The sequence below is a fragment of the Hyaena hyaena genome, unplaced genomic scaffold (genome assembly GCF_003009895.1).
Source record: "Hyaena hyaena isolate Hyena2069 unplaced genomic scaffold, ASM300989v1 scaffold_28, whole genome shotgun sequence".
Taxonomy (NCBI): domain Eukaryota; kingdom Metazoa; phylum Chordata; class Mammalia; order Carnivora; family Hyaenidae; genus Hyaena; species Hyaena hyaena.
The window spans coordinates 3004499-3020500 of NW_024080660.1; the positions used below are offsets into that span (position 1 = coordinate 3004499).

The 16002-nt window shown below is 41.1% G+C and overlaps 1 protein-coding gene across 3 annotated transcripts; it reads left to right on the forward strand.

Annotated features, from left to right (window-relative positions):
* Positions 1–2692: 2692 nt before the first annotated feature.
* Positions 2693–15430, forward strand: TMEM183A (transmembrane protein 183A). 3 transcript variants are annotated; one of them, XM_039227577.1, is made up of 8 exons: positions 2693–2898; positions 3097–3186; positions 4061–4228; positions 7830–7989; positions 9017–9197; positions 11643–11723; positions 13303–13458; positions 14730–15430. In XM_039227577.1, the coding sequence occupies exons 1-8, from the start codon at positions 2790–2792 to the stop codon at positions 14913–14915; spliced, it is 1131 nt and encodes a 376-aa protein (XP_039083508.1). In that variant the 5' UTR covers positions 2693–2789; the 3' UTR covers positions 14916–15430. The 3 variants fall into 3 exon arrangements, with proteins under 3 accessions (XP_039083508.1, XP_039083509.1, XP_039083510.1); XM_039227578.1 differs by having other exon boundaries at positions 7833–7989; XM_039227579.1 differs by lacking the exon at positions 4061–4228.
* The last annotated feature ends 572 nt before the right edge of the window (positions 15431–16002 follow it).

Here is a 16002-nt window from a genome sequence, read left to right on the forward strand (position 1 = left end):
GGCATAAAGATTAGTTTAAGCTACGGGCATTTGTAATCCAACAGATTAAAAAAAAAAAAAAAAAGGCTTCTTAGAGCTTTCCTTCTCTGACTAGAGCTTTTCCTTTTCCTTTAGTCACTCTTTGACGCCATATCTGTTTAGGCTATTAATATTTGAAGGCAAAGCTTTCATATGCTTTTCTTCATGTTAGAGGTAGTGTAGTGCAGTGGTTTTACATATGAGCTTTGAAGCCAGACAGTCTTCAGCCTGAATTCTGGCACTGTCACTGCATGGGAAGTACTCAATGAGTATCAGATAGTCTTTTAGCATTTCAATCAACTAGAATGTACACCTTGGTTCAGTTTCTCCATGTTTTCTCTCTTCATGCAGAAGCAAAAAGGACCTTAGTCATCTTAGGTCCCTTTAAATAACAATTACCACCACAATCTTAACTATCACCACCATAATAATAGCTGACATTTACTAAGTGATTACTATGTATTATTTATTTTTTCCAAAATTTTATTTAAATTCAAGTTAGTTAATACACAGTGCAATATTGGTTTCAGGAGTAGAATTCAGTGATTCATCACTTACATACAACACCCAGCGCTCATCATAACAAGTGTCCTCCTTAATACCCATCACCTACCTAGCCCATCCAGCGACCCTCAGTTCATTCTCTCTAGTTAAGAGCCTCTTATGGTTTGCCTTCCTCTCTGTTTCTACCTTATTTTATTTTCCCTTCCCTTCTTCTTTGTCCATCTGTTTTGTTTCTTAAATTCCATATATGAGTGAAATCATATGGTATCTTGTCTTTTTCTGACTGACTTATTTCATTTAGCATAATACACTCTAGTTCCATCCACATCATTGCAAATGGCAAGATTTCATTCTTTTTGATGGCTAATATTCCATTGTGTATTAAATATTTTCCATGAGTTAATTTTATTATTTCAATAACCCTATGAAATAAGTATTATCATCCTTTAAATTATAGACAGGAAACTGAAGCCCCGGGGAGATTAAATAACTTTTCCAAGGTCATGTGGATAACAAGTGGCAGAGATATTTTTTGAACTCAGGTAAATCTAGCTTCAGAATACATACTCTTTATTATTTTTCTCTATTGCTTTACACTGTCTCCAGTAGGAAATTCTACTGTTATGTATTTCTTCAAATTAGAAGGAATCACTTTCCAATGTCTCCAAAGCAATGGTTACTAGGCTTTAGCACTTCACATGCTATTAAAATTTAAAAGATTCTGATAAACAGCATAGATTTGCCACCTTTAAGTTTTCACAGGAAAGGACCTCAAAACAAAACAAAACAAACCACCACCACTACCACCACTATCATTTACTATCAGCCTAAAATAAAGGATGATTTAATACCAAAAAAGTTAGAGAGATATAACCTAGAACTTCCACTTTGGTGAGGACAAAGATTTTAGAACAATATTCTCCTTCCTTCTTAATACCAGGTTAATAGCTACATGCTACTTGCATTTAACAAGTAGCTCTTTTAGTAACTTTTACAACTTATCTTTCCAGAAAGAACCTGTGTCTTTGAACCTGGAAGCCAAGAGCGCCATTAATTAAAAGTTGTTGCTTTTTAATAAAAATGGAATAAAAGATCTCTAGGTGTTTTGTTCCACTAAAGTGGTCAAAGGACTTAACAATCTGAGTGGCCTTACTTCTATTCCTGAAATTCTGGAAGATGGAATAAAGAGTTTTGGGATTAGACTTCTTTCATTCCAATGCATTAGAGGAGAAATTAGAGGAGAACATTTCAGCTAAAACTTTATTATTTTTTTGCACCTTTGGTTTCCTCCAGAATCCCAATGCCTGAGTGTTTTCAGCAAAGTGACACATCAGCAGAAAGCAACATGAACCGTTGGTCTTATTAACTTTTTTATTGTGCCGGCTGCATTTTTAACTTGATAACAAACATGAATTATGCACACATGGAAAAATTTGGAACTACTTTCTTTTAGTTAACAGTCTAATAGGCCCTTGTTTTATGTTATACTTTGGATAAATTAAATTTGAATAGTTCAATCATAATCACTTATATTCAGCTTCAATTATTAATTCGTAATGGAGTCAAGCCTATTAGCACAATGTTAATAAAGGGCCAGTGGTTTGCTCCTAATGAACTGTTATGTACTAGATAATCACATTAAAAACCGGAGTCTCCTAAATATCTTAGGGTGGCATTCTCTAGTGGGCCCAGCAGTTTGGATGTCAAGACCAGTATTAGCATCTTTTGGGAGCTGCAAGAAAGGAGGACAAGAACATAACTCAGAACACTAACTTATTCGTACTAGCACTTAGTCCAGGGTCCTGCTGTAACCTTCACTCAGTGACTTTCTTCTCTATCAATACAAAGACAATTTTCTTTTCTCATCGATCCTTCGATGAACCTGGAACACGGACGGAGGCGGTGCAGAAAGATCGTGGGTACCAGGGCGTAAACTCAGTTCCAGTCGACGCGGACGTGGGTTCCGAGTTTGGGACACCAATCACCTCTCAAGAGGTGCAGCGAAATCCCACAATGCCCCAAAGAACAGCCACGGAGACTCAGGTCGATTCCGTACAGAAACCAGACGCAGGTAATCCGTGGGCGCTGGATGATGACGTCCTCCGCAGAGCAGGCGGTAATTGGTTCCCGCATGCGGCGTCGACCGCCAACGCGACGCGAAGCCCTGGCCTAAGTCCTCGCGAGAGCGGCGGACTTCGGTGCGGGATGGCCGCAGAGCCGGGCGGAGCTGGCTCGCGGCTCCCGGAGCCGGCTCTCCGGCCCGAGACATGGCCCGGGGTCCCGGCCCGCTAGGTCGGCCTCGCCCCGATACGGTCGCCATGCCCAAGAGAGGGAAGCGCCTCAAGTTCCGGGCCCACGACGCCTGCTCGGGACGAGGTGGGCGAGGGGGCGGGGGCGTTGAAGGGCTGATTGCTGGCGGCCGGGAGGGGGGCTGGACAGCGGCGAGGCGAGCGCTCGCTTGCCAGTAATGGAAGAGCGGCTGGGGCCGGGGGCCTGCAGCGAGCAGGAGGTCTTGGGGCGGAGGACGCGGACGGGAGAAGGCCTCCACGTTTGAGGGTTGATGCTGTATTTCAGTGACCGTGGCGGATTATGCCAACTCGGATCCGGCGGTCGTGAGGTCTGGACGGGTCAAGAAAGCCGTCGCCAATGCTGTTCAGCAGGAAGGTAGGCTGCCCACACGTCTTCGAAGACAGAACTAGGTGTTTCATTCTCCTGGGATCCTGCCTCAGTGGTTTTCTTGCAATCCTTTGGGCATCTCCCCATAAACATGTTTGCTGTCCCTAGTAGCCACTCATGTATTCGGAGGAGGGACAAGGGAGGATTAGCTGAGAGCAGGAGCAGTTTCTGTAGCAGAAATATTTTATTTCTGTTTTTGCATTCTTCCCCCGCCCCCCCCCCATCTTTGTGTACTTTTTTGTAATTTTCACTGCCTTCTTTTTGGGTGTTTGTCTTTTCTTTCCCCTGTGGTTCACATGTACTGTCAATTATTCTGCAGTTTGCTTCTTTGTGTGATAACCTTGAAGCATGCCTTTCCTTTTCTCATGTTTCTCTTACTTTCAGGCCTTTTGCTCACAGGTCCCTGAGACTTGTGCTTTTATGGCACTACTGACTCTGGCTTAGAAACAGGGTTAAATTGGACTCCTTTTCTCTCAAACATTGCTCCTTAGAATTTATGCAAATGAGAATAGCATTCACCTTTTGTGTTTATCCTGCAGGGTTTATAGCAGCAGAAGAATAATGCACTCCCTTTTCCTTCAGGTCTGAAGTTGACACTTTTAAGGAGTCAGTCTCTGAATCTCTGCACCTTTGGAGTCAGTTTGCCCATTTGCTTTCCTGTTTTGTTTTGTTTTTTTGTATTTAAATGCCAAACTTTCTTCCTTTTTGGTTCTCAGCCTTCTTCAGTGGACTCTTTCACACTGTTGCTCCCCCTCCCCCCCTTTCCTTCTTCCTCACGGTTGCTGATATCCTGCCCTAAGTCATATCATTTGTATTTCTGGATGGGACTCTGCCATCTCATTCTCTCCTTATTTTCTTCTAGTAAAATCTCTTTGTGGCTTGGAAGCCTCCCAGGTTCCTGCAGTGGAAGCTCTTTCTGGGGTTGGCGAGCCCTGTGATGTCATTGACAGCAGTGATGAGCTGGATGCCCACGAGGAGAGCATCCATGAGAGAACCGTCTCCAGAAAAAAAAAGAGCAAGAGGCATAAAGGTATAGGGCTTGCTTGCTTCTGGTGTAATCCTGTCTGTCGTGGTACCTTGAAGGTGTTCACTCTCTCAGCACAAGAGGTGAAGCCAGTGGAGAACCAGGGTTTGGAGCTTAGTTGGGGGACAGGTTTAATATCCTAGCGCTTTCTACTCTTGTCTAAATTTGAGAGGAAAGGAGATTGGGAAGAATCAGTAGATTTCTGGAGCTGTAAATTCGACTGTAGTAGCCATCCAGTGAGAACGTGTCATTGTTAGGTCAAAACCCACATGGTAACAGGAAAACAAAAAGCCTTTTCATTTCTGGATTTCTGAGCAGGTAAGGAAGCAAAGATGCAACCAAAAATGTTTTCCTAAACTTGTGGATTGTATATAACCGGTTTCATTTCAGCTGAAGTTAGATATATTACTGTGGGCTTTATGTGCTCTGCAGTTGTTAAAGTCTGCTTTATGCCTAATATAGATACTGGTGGGAAATAGAAAAGTATGTGATTTTATACTTTAGTGCCAATAAAACTCACACAAATGAAACAAAGAAAAACAAACTAACAGTAAATAATGTGCCCAGCTGTCATGCACATTATTGAGTGGTTTGCTCTAGACTTAATGAATCAGACTCTCCTGGGGTAGCACCCAGAATAGCTGCTCTTAAAGCTAAAGTGGTTCCAGTGATCAGCTAGAGTTAGGGGAAGCCAGTGTATAAATGATTATGTGTATTTTTGGTGTCAGATCTATCTGAACTTTGACCTCTACTTGAGAGTTAGATAACAGATATTTGTATTTCTTAAAATATGTTGACATAATCAATAATTAGCGAACTGACATGGCTTTGCAATTATGCCACTTATTGTCAATGATACTACTCTTTTTCAGAAAGCCAAAATGAGTGAACATATTAAAACCATTGAATTTTACATGTTAAAAGAGTGAATTTTATGTCAGTAAAGATATTTTAAAAGTCTGTAAGTTGTTCTGTGGAGTGTGTTGGAAAACAAAACAAAGGAAGATAAATCTCTAATAGCATGGTGATGCTTGGGATTTCAAGGAGAAGTTAAGGAACAAAAAAATGTGAGGAATGTCAGTATTAATTTTGGCCTTCTGGAAAGGCCTGTAGATATGGTTCTTTCCTTCTAGTTCCTCATTTCGTTGCCAGTTTGACCTATGATCATGGGCATTCAGTACTCAAAGTTGCCCTGTGACAATGTATCCTCACCTCCTCCTCCTTCAGACTTCATCAGGGTTCATTCTCTTAACGCTGAAGTCCACCAGATGTCTCAAGTTCAAATAAAAACTCACACTCTATAAAGATATCTGCATCTGGACAAACCCTAACCTGTAATTCAGACCTAGTCACAGAACTATCCGAAAACCAGCTTTCTTTTTCTCTTTCCTAGGCAAAAAGACCCTATGCTACCTCCCCAAAGCTGCCTCTACTTTTTTAGCTAATTACTTCCTGCAGCTCTGTGACTCAATCAGGTTATTGCATTAGCTTCTTCATAACAGATATCAATGCCTCCAAACAACATCCTCTTTTCTGGTCCCAATTCTTATAATTTCTGGTATCCATTCTGGTACCGTGTTTAGGCCCCACCTTCTCCCACATTATATCTCTCCCTGAAGAAGAACGTAAATGACTATCAGAATTTTTCCCACTGAGTCCCATAAGGACCTTTACAAAGCAGAGTGCTATTTAAAAATGTTGCATCTTTAGGAACAAAACTCAGTAACTACTGAAGAACTGTCACTGTTTTAAACACCATTATTAAGAAATTTCAAGATGCAGGAAATGGAATCAGTAAAAATAAACTTCATGGAGATAAGCTATGAAGGACATAAAGAACTTTGATAGTTACAGGTTAAGAGAAGAGTATTCCAAATGAAATTCCAAACAGCTAACATGAAGTCCAGAGACCTAGAAAAACAAAACACATGTGGCAGCAGTAAAGAGACAAGTCTAACAGGATTCTGATAATATTAAAAAATTACTGTTAACCTTTTTTTTTTTTTTTTAAATATTTTTTATTTATTTCTGGGAGAGAGAGAGAGAGTGAGCAGGGGAGGGTCAGAGAGAGAGAGGGAGACACAGACTCTGAAATAGGCTCCAGGCTCTGAGCTGACAGTCAGCGCAGAGCCCAACGCGGGGCTCGAACCTATGAACCGTGAGATCATGACCTAAGCGAAAGTCGGACGCTTAACCGACTAAGCCACCCAGGCGCCCCTACTGTTAACCTTTTTAGACATGACTAATTTTTTGTTGTTGTTAGAGTATTTGTCTTTTGGAGGGAACTACCAAAATATTTAAGAGAGAATAATAGGATACCTGGAAATTGTTTCAGAATAATCCACAGTGTGTGTGTTGTGGTAGGGGAGTAGTGGTTGAAACAAAAATGGCCATGAGTTGATAAGTGTTAATGCTGGGTAACACCTATATGGGACTCCTTATACTATTTTCTCTTCTGTATTTATTTCATTAAAAAGAAGTTAAAGAATAAAAAAAAAACAGTCTGACTAGAATAAAGGGACCTAATGAAAGTAAAGCAGAGCAAAGAACTAAAAGATGAATTATAGTTAAGCCTGTAAGCCACAAATTATGTATCTAATAAGTGGTCAGTATCCTGAACATACAAAGAATTCTCATAGCTCAGTAATAAAAAGATAACCCAACTCAAAAATGGGCAAACGATGGGGCACCTAGGTGGCTGTCGGTTAAGTGTCTGATCATGACCATTTATTGAGTGATGAAAATATACTGTAACTTACCTGCTGTTATTATTTAGTTTGTACTTTGAGGTTTCATCAGACCATCTTAAAATCAATTTTTGGGTTTTTTTTTTGAATGACTGAACTGAAGAAAATGTTAGTGGATGGGGACTGTGAGCCTAGTGTGGAGTGCAGCATGAGGCCTGAATTCATTACCCTGAGATCAAGACCTGAGATGGGATCAAGAATCTTTTTTTTAAAATTTTCGTTTTAAGTTTATTTTTGAGGGAGAGAGACAGAGCGCAAGCAGGGGAGGGGCAGAGAGACAGGGAGATAGAATCTGAAATAGGCTCGAGGCTGTCAGCAGAGACCCTGACACGGGGCTTGAACTCAGGAACTGTGAGATCATGACCTGAGCCAAAGTTGGACGCTTAACCGACTGAGCCATTCAGGACACCCCTGAAATCAAGAACCTGATGCTCAGCTGACTGAGCTACCCAGAGACAGAGTTTATAGTGCAAAGCTAGAGTTTGGAGTAGAAACTGGGCTTGGTTTACCTTAACCTAGTGTCAAGGTTATGTCTTATTACTAATAAGATGGGCACAGTAATATTTTCCTTATTTTGGTTGAAGAATTATTAGAATGGAATGATATAATATATGCAAAGGTACTTTGGAAAACTTGAGAATAAAAGCCTTTTAAGATAAGACCTAGTCACTTGGGCAACAGGAAGCAGAAGTTTTTAGCAGCTAGAATAAGCAGGAAATGATGAGCCTGAGAGGCTTCCTTGGACCTGTTTAAAACTGGGTTTTTAACTGTGCAAGCCCTGGGAGAATTGAAATGATTGGGGATTTTTAGGTATGTGTGTAATAGAAGGTCAAAGGTTATAGTTCTCTTTTCTGTTTCAGAAGACCTGGACGGGGCTGGAGGAGAAGAGTATCCCATGGATATTTGGCTATTGCTGGCCTCCTATATCCGTCCTGAGGACATTGTGAATTTTTCCCTGATTTGTAAGAATGCCTGGACTGTCACTTGCACTGCTGCCTTTTGGACCAGGTTGTACCGAAGGTGCGACCACAGAGAGCTCACTCTGTTGTCTTTGTAGCTGATTTCATTGCTCGTTGTGATTTGGAGCTACTCCCTGGCTGGTGACCTGTTTTCACTTTCTCTACTCCATGCTGGGCGTGAGCCTAGCTTTGGACTCCTCAAGCCCCTCTTTAATTTAAAATTGGTATTATTAATTCATCCAGGTAATTGTCTTCCCCGTGGTTGCCCCCTCCCCCATCCAGCATCCACTTTGAACAAAAAGTCTTGCTTCAGGTCTCAGAAAGAACTGCCTTTGACTTTTCTTCAGAAGTTTATTTTAGCTAGAATTTTCAAAAGCTACAGATGCCTCTCTGCCTATCTTTCTAACTGGGTTCGTTATTTCTTAGTTTGCTAGTTGTCTTGAAGTATTGTAGAGTTTTTGTACTCATGCTGCCCTATGTATAGTTGTAGAGGTGAGAGTGAGGAGAAAGTGAGATTACTTAAGACAGCTAGCTTTTGATACCAGATGCAGAAATGAAACGAAAATTATAAACTGTCAGTAAGGATGTTGTGGAGAGGGATGTTGAGGTGGAAGGGTGTAGAGAACTTGCTGAGACATGAGGCACTAGAACCTGGTGGCTCTTCTCCAGTACACCTTTCTGAGCAACTGAAGTACATTGTAGTGCTGTCAAGTCAGAGACTTGCCATTTTTTAGGGTAAAACAGGATTTAAAATTTTAACATGGCTGGAGGACAGGATTGTAAGATATATGTGAATTGGCTTGTGCATAGCTAAGAAGTAAAAGTAAAAAAAAGCAAAAGTAGCTGAGAGGAGGAGGAGGTGGTGGTGGTGGAGGTGGTGGTGGTGTGTGTGAGAGAGAGAGAGAGAGAGAGAGAACACTGGTGGTGGTGTGTGTGTGTGAGAGAGAGTGAGAGAGAACACTGGGGACAAGCTACCTACTGGCCAGTAGAATTGTACAGTTAGGTTCATACAGAGAGTAGGAGACCTAGGGGACCCAGAGCAGGAGAGATAGGTCACATATCGGTAGGAGTAATGTGTCATGTTTCAGGCACTACACGCTGGATGCCTCTCTGCCTTTGCGCCTGCGACCAGAGTCCATGGAGAAGCTGCGCTGTCTCCGGGCATGTGTGATCCGATCTCTGTACCATATGTATGAGCCATTTGCTGCTCGAATCTCCAAGAATCCAGCCATTCCAGAAAGTACTCCCAGCACATTAAAGAATTCCAAAGTAAGTAAGAATCCTTGTTGGCACCTACCGACTGGACTCTTGTATGGTGGGCCTATTAATATGGCTTCTCTCCAGCTTTCTTTATGGGGACGGCTAGGGCTGTAGGTCCCAGGCTGCTAGGGGACTAATGTAAACTTTCAGGACTCAAGGGTTTCATTTCTCTAAGACATTCCTGCTCTGCTTGGTTGGCTTTTCTTCTCTTTACCTTAAAGCTTTCTTGTGCTTCTAGCCTATTTATTCTCTTTACTTTATTCTCATGCGTTGTACATTGGATCGCTTTAGATGATTTTGATGATTTGGGTTAGGAAGAGCACAACGCAAATGGTAGATGTAAACTGTAATTCTTACAAGGGATTTACACGATGCGAAGATATAACACAAACACCTTAGTAATTTTCTTTTCAGAACGTGACCTTGATACCTAGGATTCTTCTTTCTTGTTGACCTCCTTGAAAGATTTTGGTATAGACTTTAGCATATGCTAGGTGCCCACTATTGCCAAGCTCTGGGCTAGGTCATTTAGAGACTAAATGGTACTCCCGCTCATAGATTTTAACTCTCTAAAATTCTTGCTGTGTCCTAGCCCATTTCTTAAATCTTGGGATTTCCCCAGTAGTTTTTATTCATACATTTTATTCAAATATCTGGCATTCTTCTAATTTGTAAATAGGTCTGCTAGCCTTTGGTCCTTTCTCTCCTTTTCTCCATAATTAAATAGCCTACGAACCCACTTTTGCCAAGCTAGACCAGCACAGTATATCATCACTTAGGCAAGTTGATGTCTCGGCCTGTTTCTCCTTCAAGTAATACCATTGTTTAAATTCTGTCTCTTTTGAGTTGTGGGTAATTTTCATTACTCCGTTCCTACCCCAAATCTAGTGTTCTATAGCACTTTCTTTTCTCTTCTATTTTGTTTCTGTGCTTTGGATGTTCTGTAATGATTCTTTTCGCCTAGCTTAGCTCCAGTGTAATAATAATATTCTACCTGCTGCATATTAGTTGAAAGGGTACTATTAATTTCACGATTATCAAGGTTCCTTCCAGGATTGGAAACTGAGATGATCAGGGCTATGGGCTGAGCTCAACTTAATATCACACTTGCTGGTGGCTTTAGGGCAAGAGTAGAATGTGGGGCGAGTAGAATTTCACCCAGCAGCTGCTTCTGCCAGTAATATGAGTGGACAGTGTATTATCTCACATTTGCAGTTTCCCTCCCCCAGAAACATTTGATAGTATCAGACCCAGTATGATGAGGTGGGGATCATCCCAAAGCTGACCATGCCAGGTGTGAGTCAGTTGCTGGGAGTAGAACAGCACTGGGCAAACTCCTCAGGCCTGACACATCCTAGCGGCTCCAGTGCACAATGCAAGTGCTACTGCCTAAATCGAAAATGCCTGTGGCTTCATAGTCTTATCACTGTATATTAATTTTTAAAAAGTAGATTATAAAAAGCCAAGGTTGTGAAACATAAGGTCTTCTTCCAGCTAGTAAACCCAGGCCACCCGGCTGCTGCTTTTGTGCCTTGTTGTCAGACATCTCTTAAGAGGATGTGGGACCTGTAGTGGCAGGTGTCCCATGCATGGCCTTGCCACTTGTATAACCACAATCGCATGGCATTCAGGGAGTTGGCAGCATGCCTAAAGGAAGTTGTCCCACGTTCTGGACTCCAGCTTTTCGTATTTGATTCTCCCTCTCTCTCTTTTCAATAGCATAGCTTGTATGGGACACTGGAGCCGTTGTGATGGCAGCAGAAGTATCTGCCCCTTAAAGCCAAGCCCATTATTTTTGATGGAACAGCAGGACGTACAGGGCATGTCTGAAGGGCAGGACAGCTGGCACGGCGGACGACCCACCCCTTATCCCCTGGGAGGTACTTAACTTCTTGTGTTAACCCTAGCTGTAGCCTGACTTTCACCGAGGGTCTTGCTCTAGACTGAATTCAGCCCAGCTCTGTGGTTTTCACACCGGCTGTCTGCTCCCAGAAGTTCTGAGTGGCTTGCTCCTGTTACGGGGCCGGCCGTCTCTGCCTGCCTTATGGCTTTGTTACCATCTTGCCTGGTGGCTGTTGGCCGCCCTTGTATTTTCACATAGAGGGTGGCTTGCTGAACCAAGAGTCCCAGTCTCTAGACACCATGCTTCTGTCTTTAAAGATGAGAATCGTGGGGGTTGGCCTCAGCAGCATCTGGGGTTGACTTATGTTGGTCCCTCTTCTCTTTACTGAACAGCCCTGGGACTGTGTCTTCTCATGTTGCACCAGTGTCAAATTGGGGGGGAGGGGTCGCGATCTGTGCCAAAGTAAAATCTCGGCATTGGGACTGTGGCTGGCTTTAGAGCTGTCAAACAGGTTTTTGCTGGTTATGTTTTGTTGCCTTATTTTGATTTTTTTCCTTTTCTGTCTTTTCTGTATTTATTTTTGGTTTATTTTCTTTTTCTTTTTCTTACAGTGCTTACTTTTCTGGTGCAGAAAGATTGTTGGGAACAGACAGGAACCAATGTGGGAATTCAACTTTAAGTTCAAAAAACAGGTATGTAGTCGTATCTTCTCTTTATTTTTCAGGCAATATGTTGTTCTAATAAATTACACTAGGCATAAAATTGCCTTATTTAAATCAAAGAGTACACATCAAAACTTACAGAAGTGCCATGAAAAGAAAAGGAAGGAGGAACTGTCCTATGCAAAAGAGACACACGGTACAATAGCTTAATGCTTAATGCAAAGTGGGTACTGAATTGGGGAACAAAGAGCTATAAAAGACACTTCGGGACAATTCAAGAAATTTGAGGATGCTGTGAATGTTAGGTGATACGAAATTGTTAATTTCTTAGGTATGATGGTGACACTCTGGTGTGTCTTTATTCGTGCTGAATAAGGGTGGAGCATCCGTGCTGCTTTCAGATGGCTTTGCCCCTTCCACCCCCAATGTGTGTATGATCTTTATATGTGTATATATGTAAAATGAGAGAGAGGTGGGAGGAGAGGAAGTGGAATATCTAATGGTAGAGGGTATACGGAAGTTTACTGCACTATTTTATTACCTTTTCTGTATAGTTGAAGACTCTCTAAACATGGGAAAAAGGGGAAAACTTGTTATAACAATGTACTGGGGTTATTGGCCTATCACTTTTTGTTTTTCAAAGGAAATGTATTTGCAAACAACAATGATTTATATTGTTTTACACCTGAAGCTGTTTGGGGACATCATGAGGAAAAGGGCCTCCAAGAGGCTATATATAAGAAGAGGAGATAGTTTTCTACTCTGTCTCTGCCTTTTGCTTGGACTGTACCTGTGATCTTGGCCACAGTGAGAGTCTGCTTTGCTTGTCTTTACTTCTTATCCTCAGCAGCCTCATTTCTCCTTTCTGGCTCCCCCACTTAGTATCTCATGAGGAGACACATTACAAATGCAATTAGGTATCCCGTACTTGATGATAGGTGAGTTACAGATGAGTTTATAATTAAAGTAAATCCATTTTTCCATTTGATTTTTTCAAAAACATGGTTTGAGGGAAGAATTTTGTCTCTAATCATTTGATGTTAATAAGATGCCCTCGATCTGTAATACCCATTAGACGTTGAGAGAAGGTCCACCATAGGATCTTTCTGGGAAGGGGTTGCAGGGCAGTCTTAGCCGTGTTCCAGCTGATACCGGAATTAACTGCAGGAAGGTGTATGCTGAGCTTTCCTTTAGTTTGAGACTCATGACTCTTATTTATGGTGACTGGAAGTAGATGGCCACTTCTGCTTCTATCCCATTTGTGCAGCAGATGTTCTTCGGAGTCCAAGAAGTCACAGGGAATTTGCAGTCTTTCAGACATTGGAGAGCCTCTGATAGAGCTAGAAGTTTCCATTTCTTGCCAGATGGCAGGAAATACCATCTAAAAGAAGCATATACCCACTGCCACATTGCTCATCCTAATGTGTTTCCTCTTCTTTCAAAAGGCAGGTTTTCCTTGATCTGTATGGAAACCAATATGTGTATGAAGAGAGGAGATAACAAAAAAGGGCTCTCACCCTTTTGTTGAGCCATAAGACTTTCACTGGTGGAGTCTTAGAGCCATCAGCATTTCCTCGAAGCTATTAGAGTAATTTTCAGTTCTCTTCAGTCCCCTAGATTAAAGAGCAAGTGTCTGGGAGGGTTGCAGCCTCCCATTCAGTATGAAGATGTTCACACCAACCCAGACCAGGACTGCTGCCTACTGCAGGTCACCACCCTCAATTTCATCTTTATTCCAATTGTCATGGGAATGATATTTACCCTGGTAAGTGGAGACAGGATGTCATTCTTAGCTCTTTTATATACTCTCACTATACCTAAGGTTTGAAAGAAATTAGTAAGTTTAATCATTGAGGAAGAAATCGTTAAAGAATAATTTTTTAAAAAGTCTGAAAGCAGATTTATATATTAGGAACAGATTTATGGAGGAGTTAGTTATATCTGAGAATATTTTATCTTTGTTTCCTTCTTATAGCAAAGGGAAGGGAATGTTTTGCATCTTTTGTGTGGTCATCGTCAAAATTTGAGAAACATTATCCTTTCAGGGATAATATGGAGGCTCGTATATGAGCACTGTGTGTCAAGACCTGAGGTATGCTTGTGGTGTCATAAATGGAACACTAAAATGTAGGGTGACACTAAAACCACTATGTCCCTTGTGTGATGGTGACTATTCAAGAGTTAGCTAAGAATAGACTGATAAACAACAAATATGTCTCTGGCATATTTTCCAAGTTTAAAAATTTTTTTAACTGGATTGGGAACTTGAGAGTTCATGCAATTTGTCTTCTCTGTCCTTTAGGCTTATGTTCAGAGATAACATGGGGTTCCCCCCTTCACACTGAAAATAGGTTTATTCTTTTTTTAATGGTAAAATAAATAATGCATACTTGATGTAAAGAATTCAAATAGTACATAAATACATCGAGAAAGTAAAAGTGACCTAGATGTTGACTCTCCTATAACTATTAACCTTTTAGGAGTTGTGCTTTAATGTGTCCGTTATTATGTACATGCATATACCCACTCTCTTAAATAATTTTGTATAATTGAGATTATATCATATATACTGTGTTGGTTGTTAGGCACCTGTCCCCTCCCTCAAGGTCAAGTCACATTAATGACCTAGTTATATATTCATATTCCATGTACTTCATACTCCTGCAGTTCTGTACAGACCAACATGTACATAAACATTTAGAGATTTTGTGGTTTATTTTATCAAAAATGTGATCAGATGTATGTTTCATGCATCTTGTTTGACTTGCTCAACAATATCTCATCAGAAAATGCCTTTAAGTCATTTTGTATAGCTCTAACCCAGTTTTTAAAAATTGGCTTCAGTGGTAGTCTGTGTGCATGTATCCTAATTTATTCAGCCATTTGAGAGACTTTCTTTAGCATAGTTTAAATATGAAGAAATTTCATTATGTGACGGAGCCAGTGTAAATTTTGTCTAGACTGTCTTATTTCAGAGTGAGCCGTAGGAAAACAAGGTTGTTTAATTTGGGTACTGAATTTGTTTTTCCCTCCTAGTTTACTATCAATGTGAGCACGGACATGCGGCATCATCGCGTGAGACTGGTGTTCCAAGATTCTCCTGTCCATGGTGGTCGGAAACTGCGCAGTGAACAGGGTGTGCAAGTCATCCTGGACCCAGTGCATAGCGTTCGACTCTTTGACTGGTGGCATCCTCAGTATCCGTTCTCCCTGAGGGCATAGTTCCTGCTGCTTGTCCCTGAGGGCAGCCCTGAGCTGGACCAGCCCATTAGTAATCAGATTCCAGTTTGGAAGGGGCATCTGGATTGTATATCTGGTTAGTAATGCACATGCTATTCCAGTTCCCGAGGCTCCTGGTAGGGGAAGGAGAAGGATTAAATCAAGAGGAAAAACAACTATGATTTATAAACATATTTTAATGTAAAAAATTTGCATTTGAAAGGAGAAACCTGGCCCTATTTTCTGTGTTAAGCTCCATTTGGTGCTATTGAGTTTGTTCTTTATTCTTTTATCCCAGCAAAAATGGATGCTCTTGCTCTAGGGAAAAATTAAACCCTTGAATCTCCAAACAAGGAAGTTTCAGCATTCCCTTGTGATCAGAAAGGAGCCTTAGAGGCCTCAAATTGTTGCTACTATTGCTTCCCATTAAGCTCCCCATCAAATTCAAGTGGATATTTTCTCTTCTCCCTTTACCCTCCTCCAGAAATAAAGCAGGTGACAGGGTTTTCAGAATCTTATAAGATTGACTTGTGTATCTTTCTTTAAAAATAATTTTTGGATATTTGCATAAATATTCTTTTGTCGATTTTGGATTTTTGCATGAGGCTTGATAGCGGTGGTGATGATGACTTTGTGCCGTTGGTACTATACTAGGAACTTTGCTTAATAACACTGATTCTCGTAATCCTGCAAGGTAGGTGATACTCTTCCCATTTGTGGTTGAGAAAATTGAATCAGTGACTTATCCAAGGCCATACAGCCAGTAAATGGCAGAGGCAGGATTCTGACCCGGGTCTTTTTGCTATCCCGCAGTTAAAAAGTTCAGTTTCATTCCCTCTGGTAGATGGTGGCAAAAGGGAGGAGGCAGGGTGTACATAGATAAGAAAGTAAAAGGGTAAGTAAAAATTTGATTGGGGTACACCTTATCCCTAATCAGCCTAAAAGGTATATAAGATTGATGAGTCTTTGGAATATGTGTCTCTGAGTAAATTGTAAAAACAAAACAAACAAAAAACTAAAACAGAAGAATAATGATATTTTTATTGAATTATTAGGAAGGCATTTATTATGCTGAAGGTCATTTAAAAAA

Excerpts from the sequence above, each read along its gene's own strand:
- TMEM183A (XM_039227577.1), top strand. The coding sequence starts at position 2,790 with ATGGCCCGGGGTCCCGGCCCGCTAGGTCGGCCTCGCCCCGATACGGTC. Across the intron at positions 2,899-3,096 it reads CGACGCCTGCTCGGGACGAG|TGACCGTGGCGGATTATGCC; the intron begins GTGGGCGAGGGG and ends GCTGTATTTCAG. Across the intron at positions 4,229-7,829 it reads AAAGAGCAAGAGGCATAAAG|AAGACCTGGACGGGGCTGGA; the intron begins GTATAGGGCTTG and ends TTTCTGTTTCAG.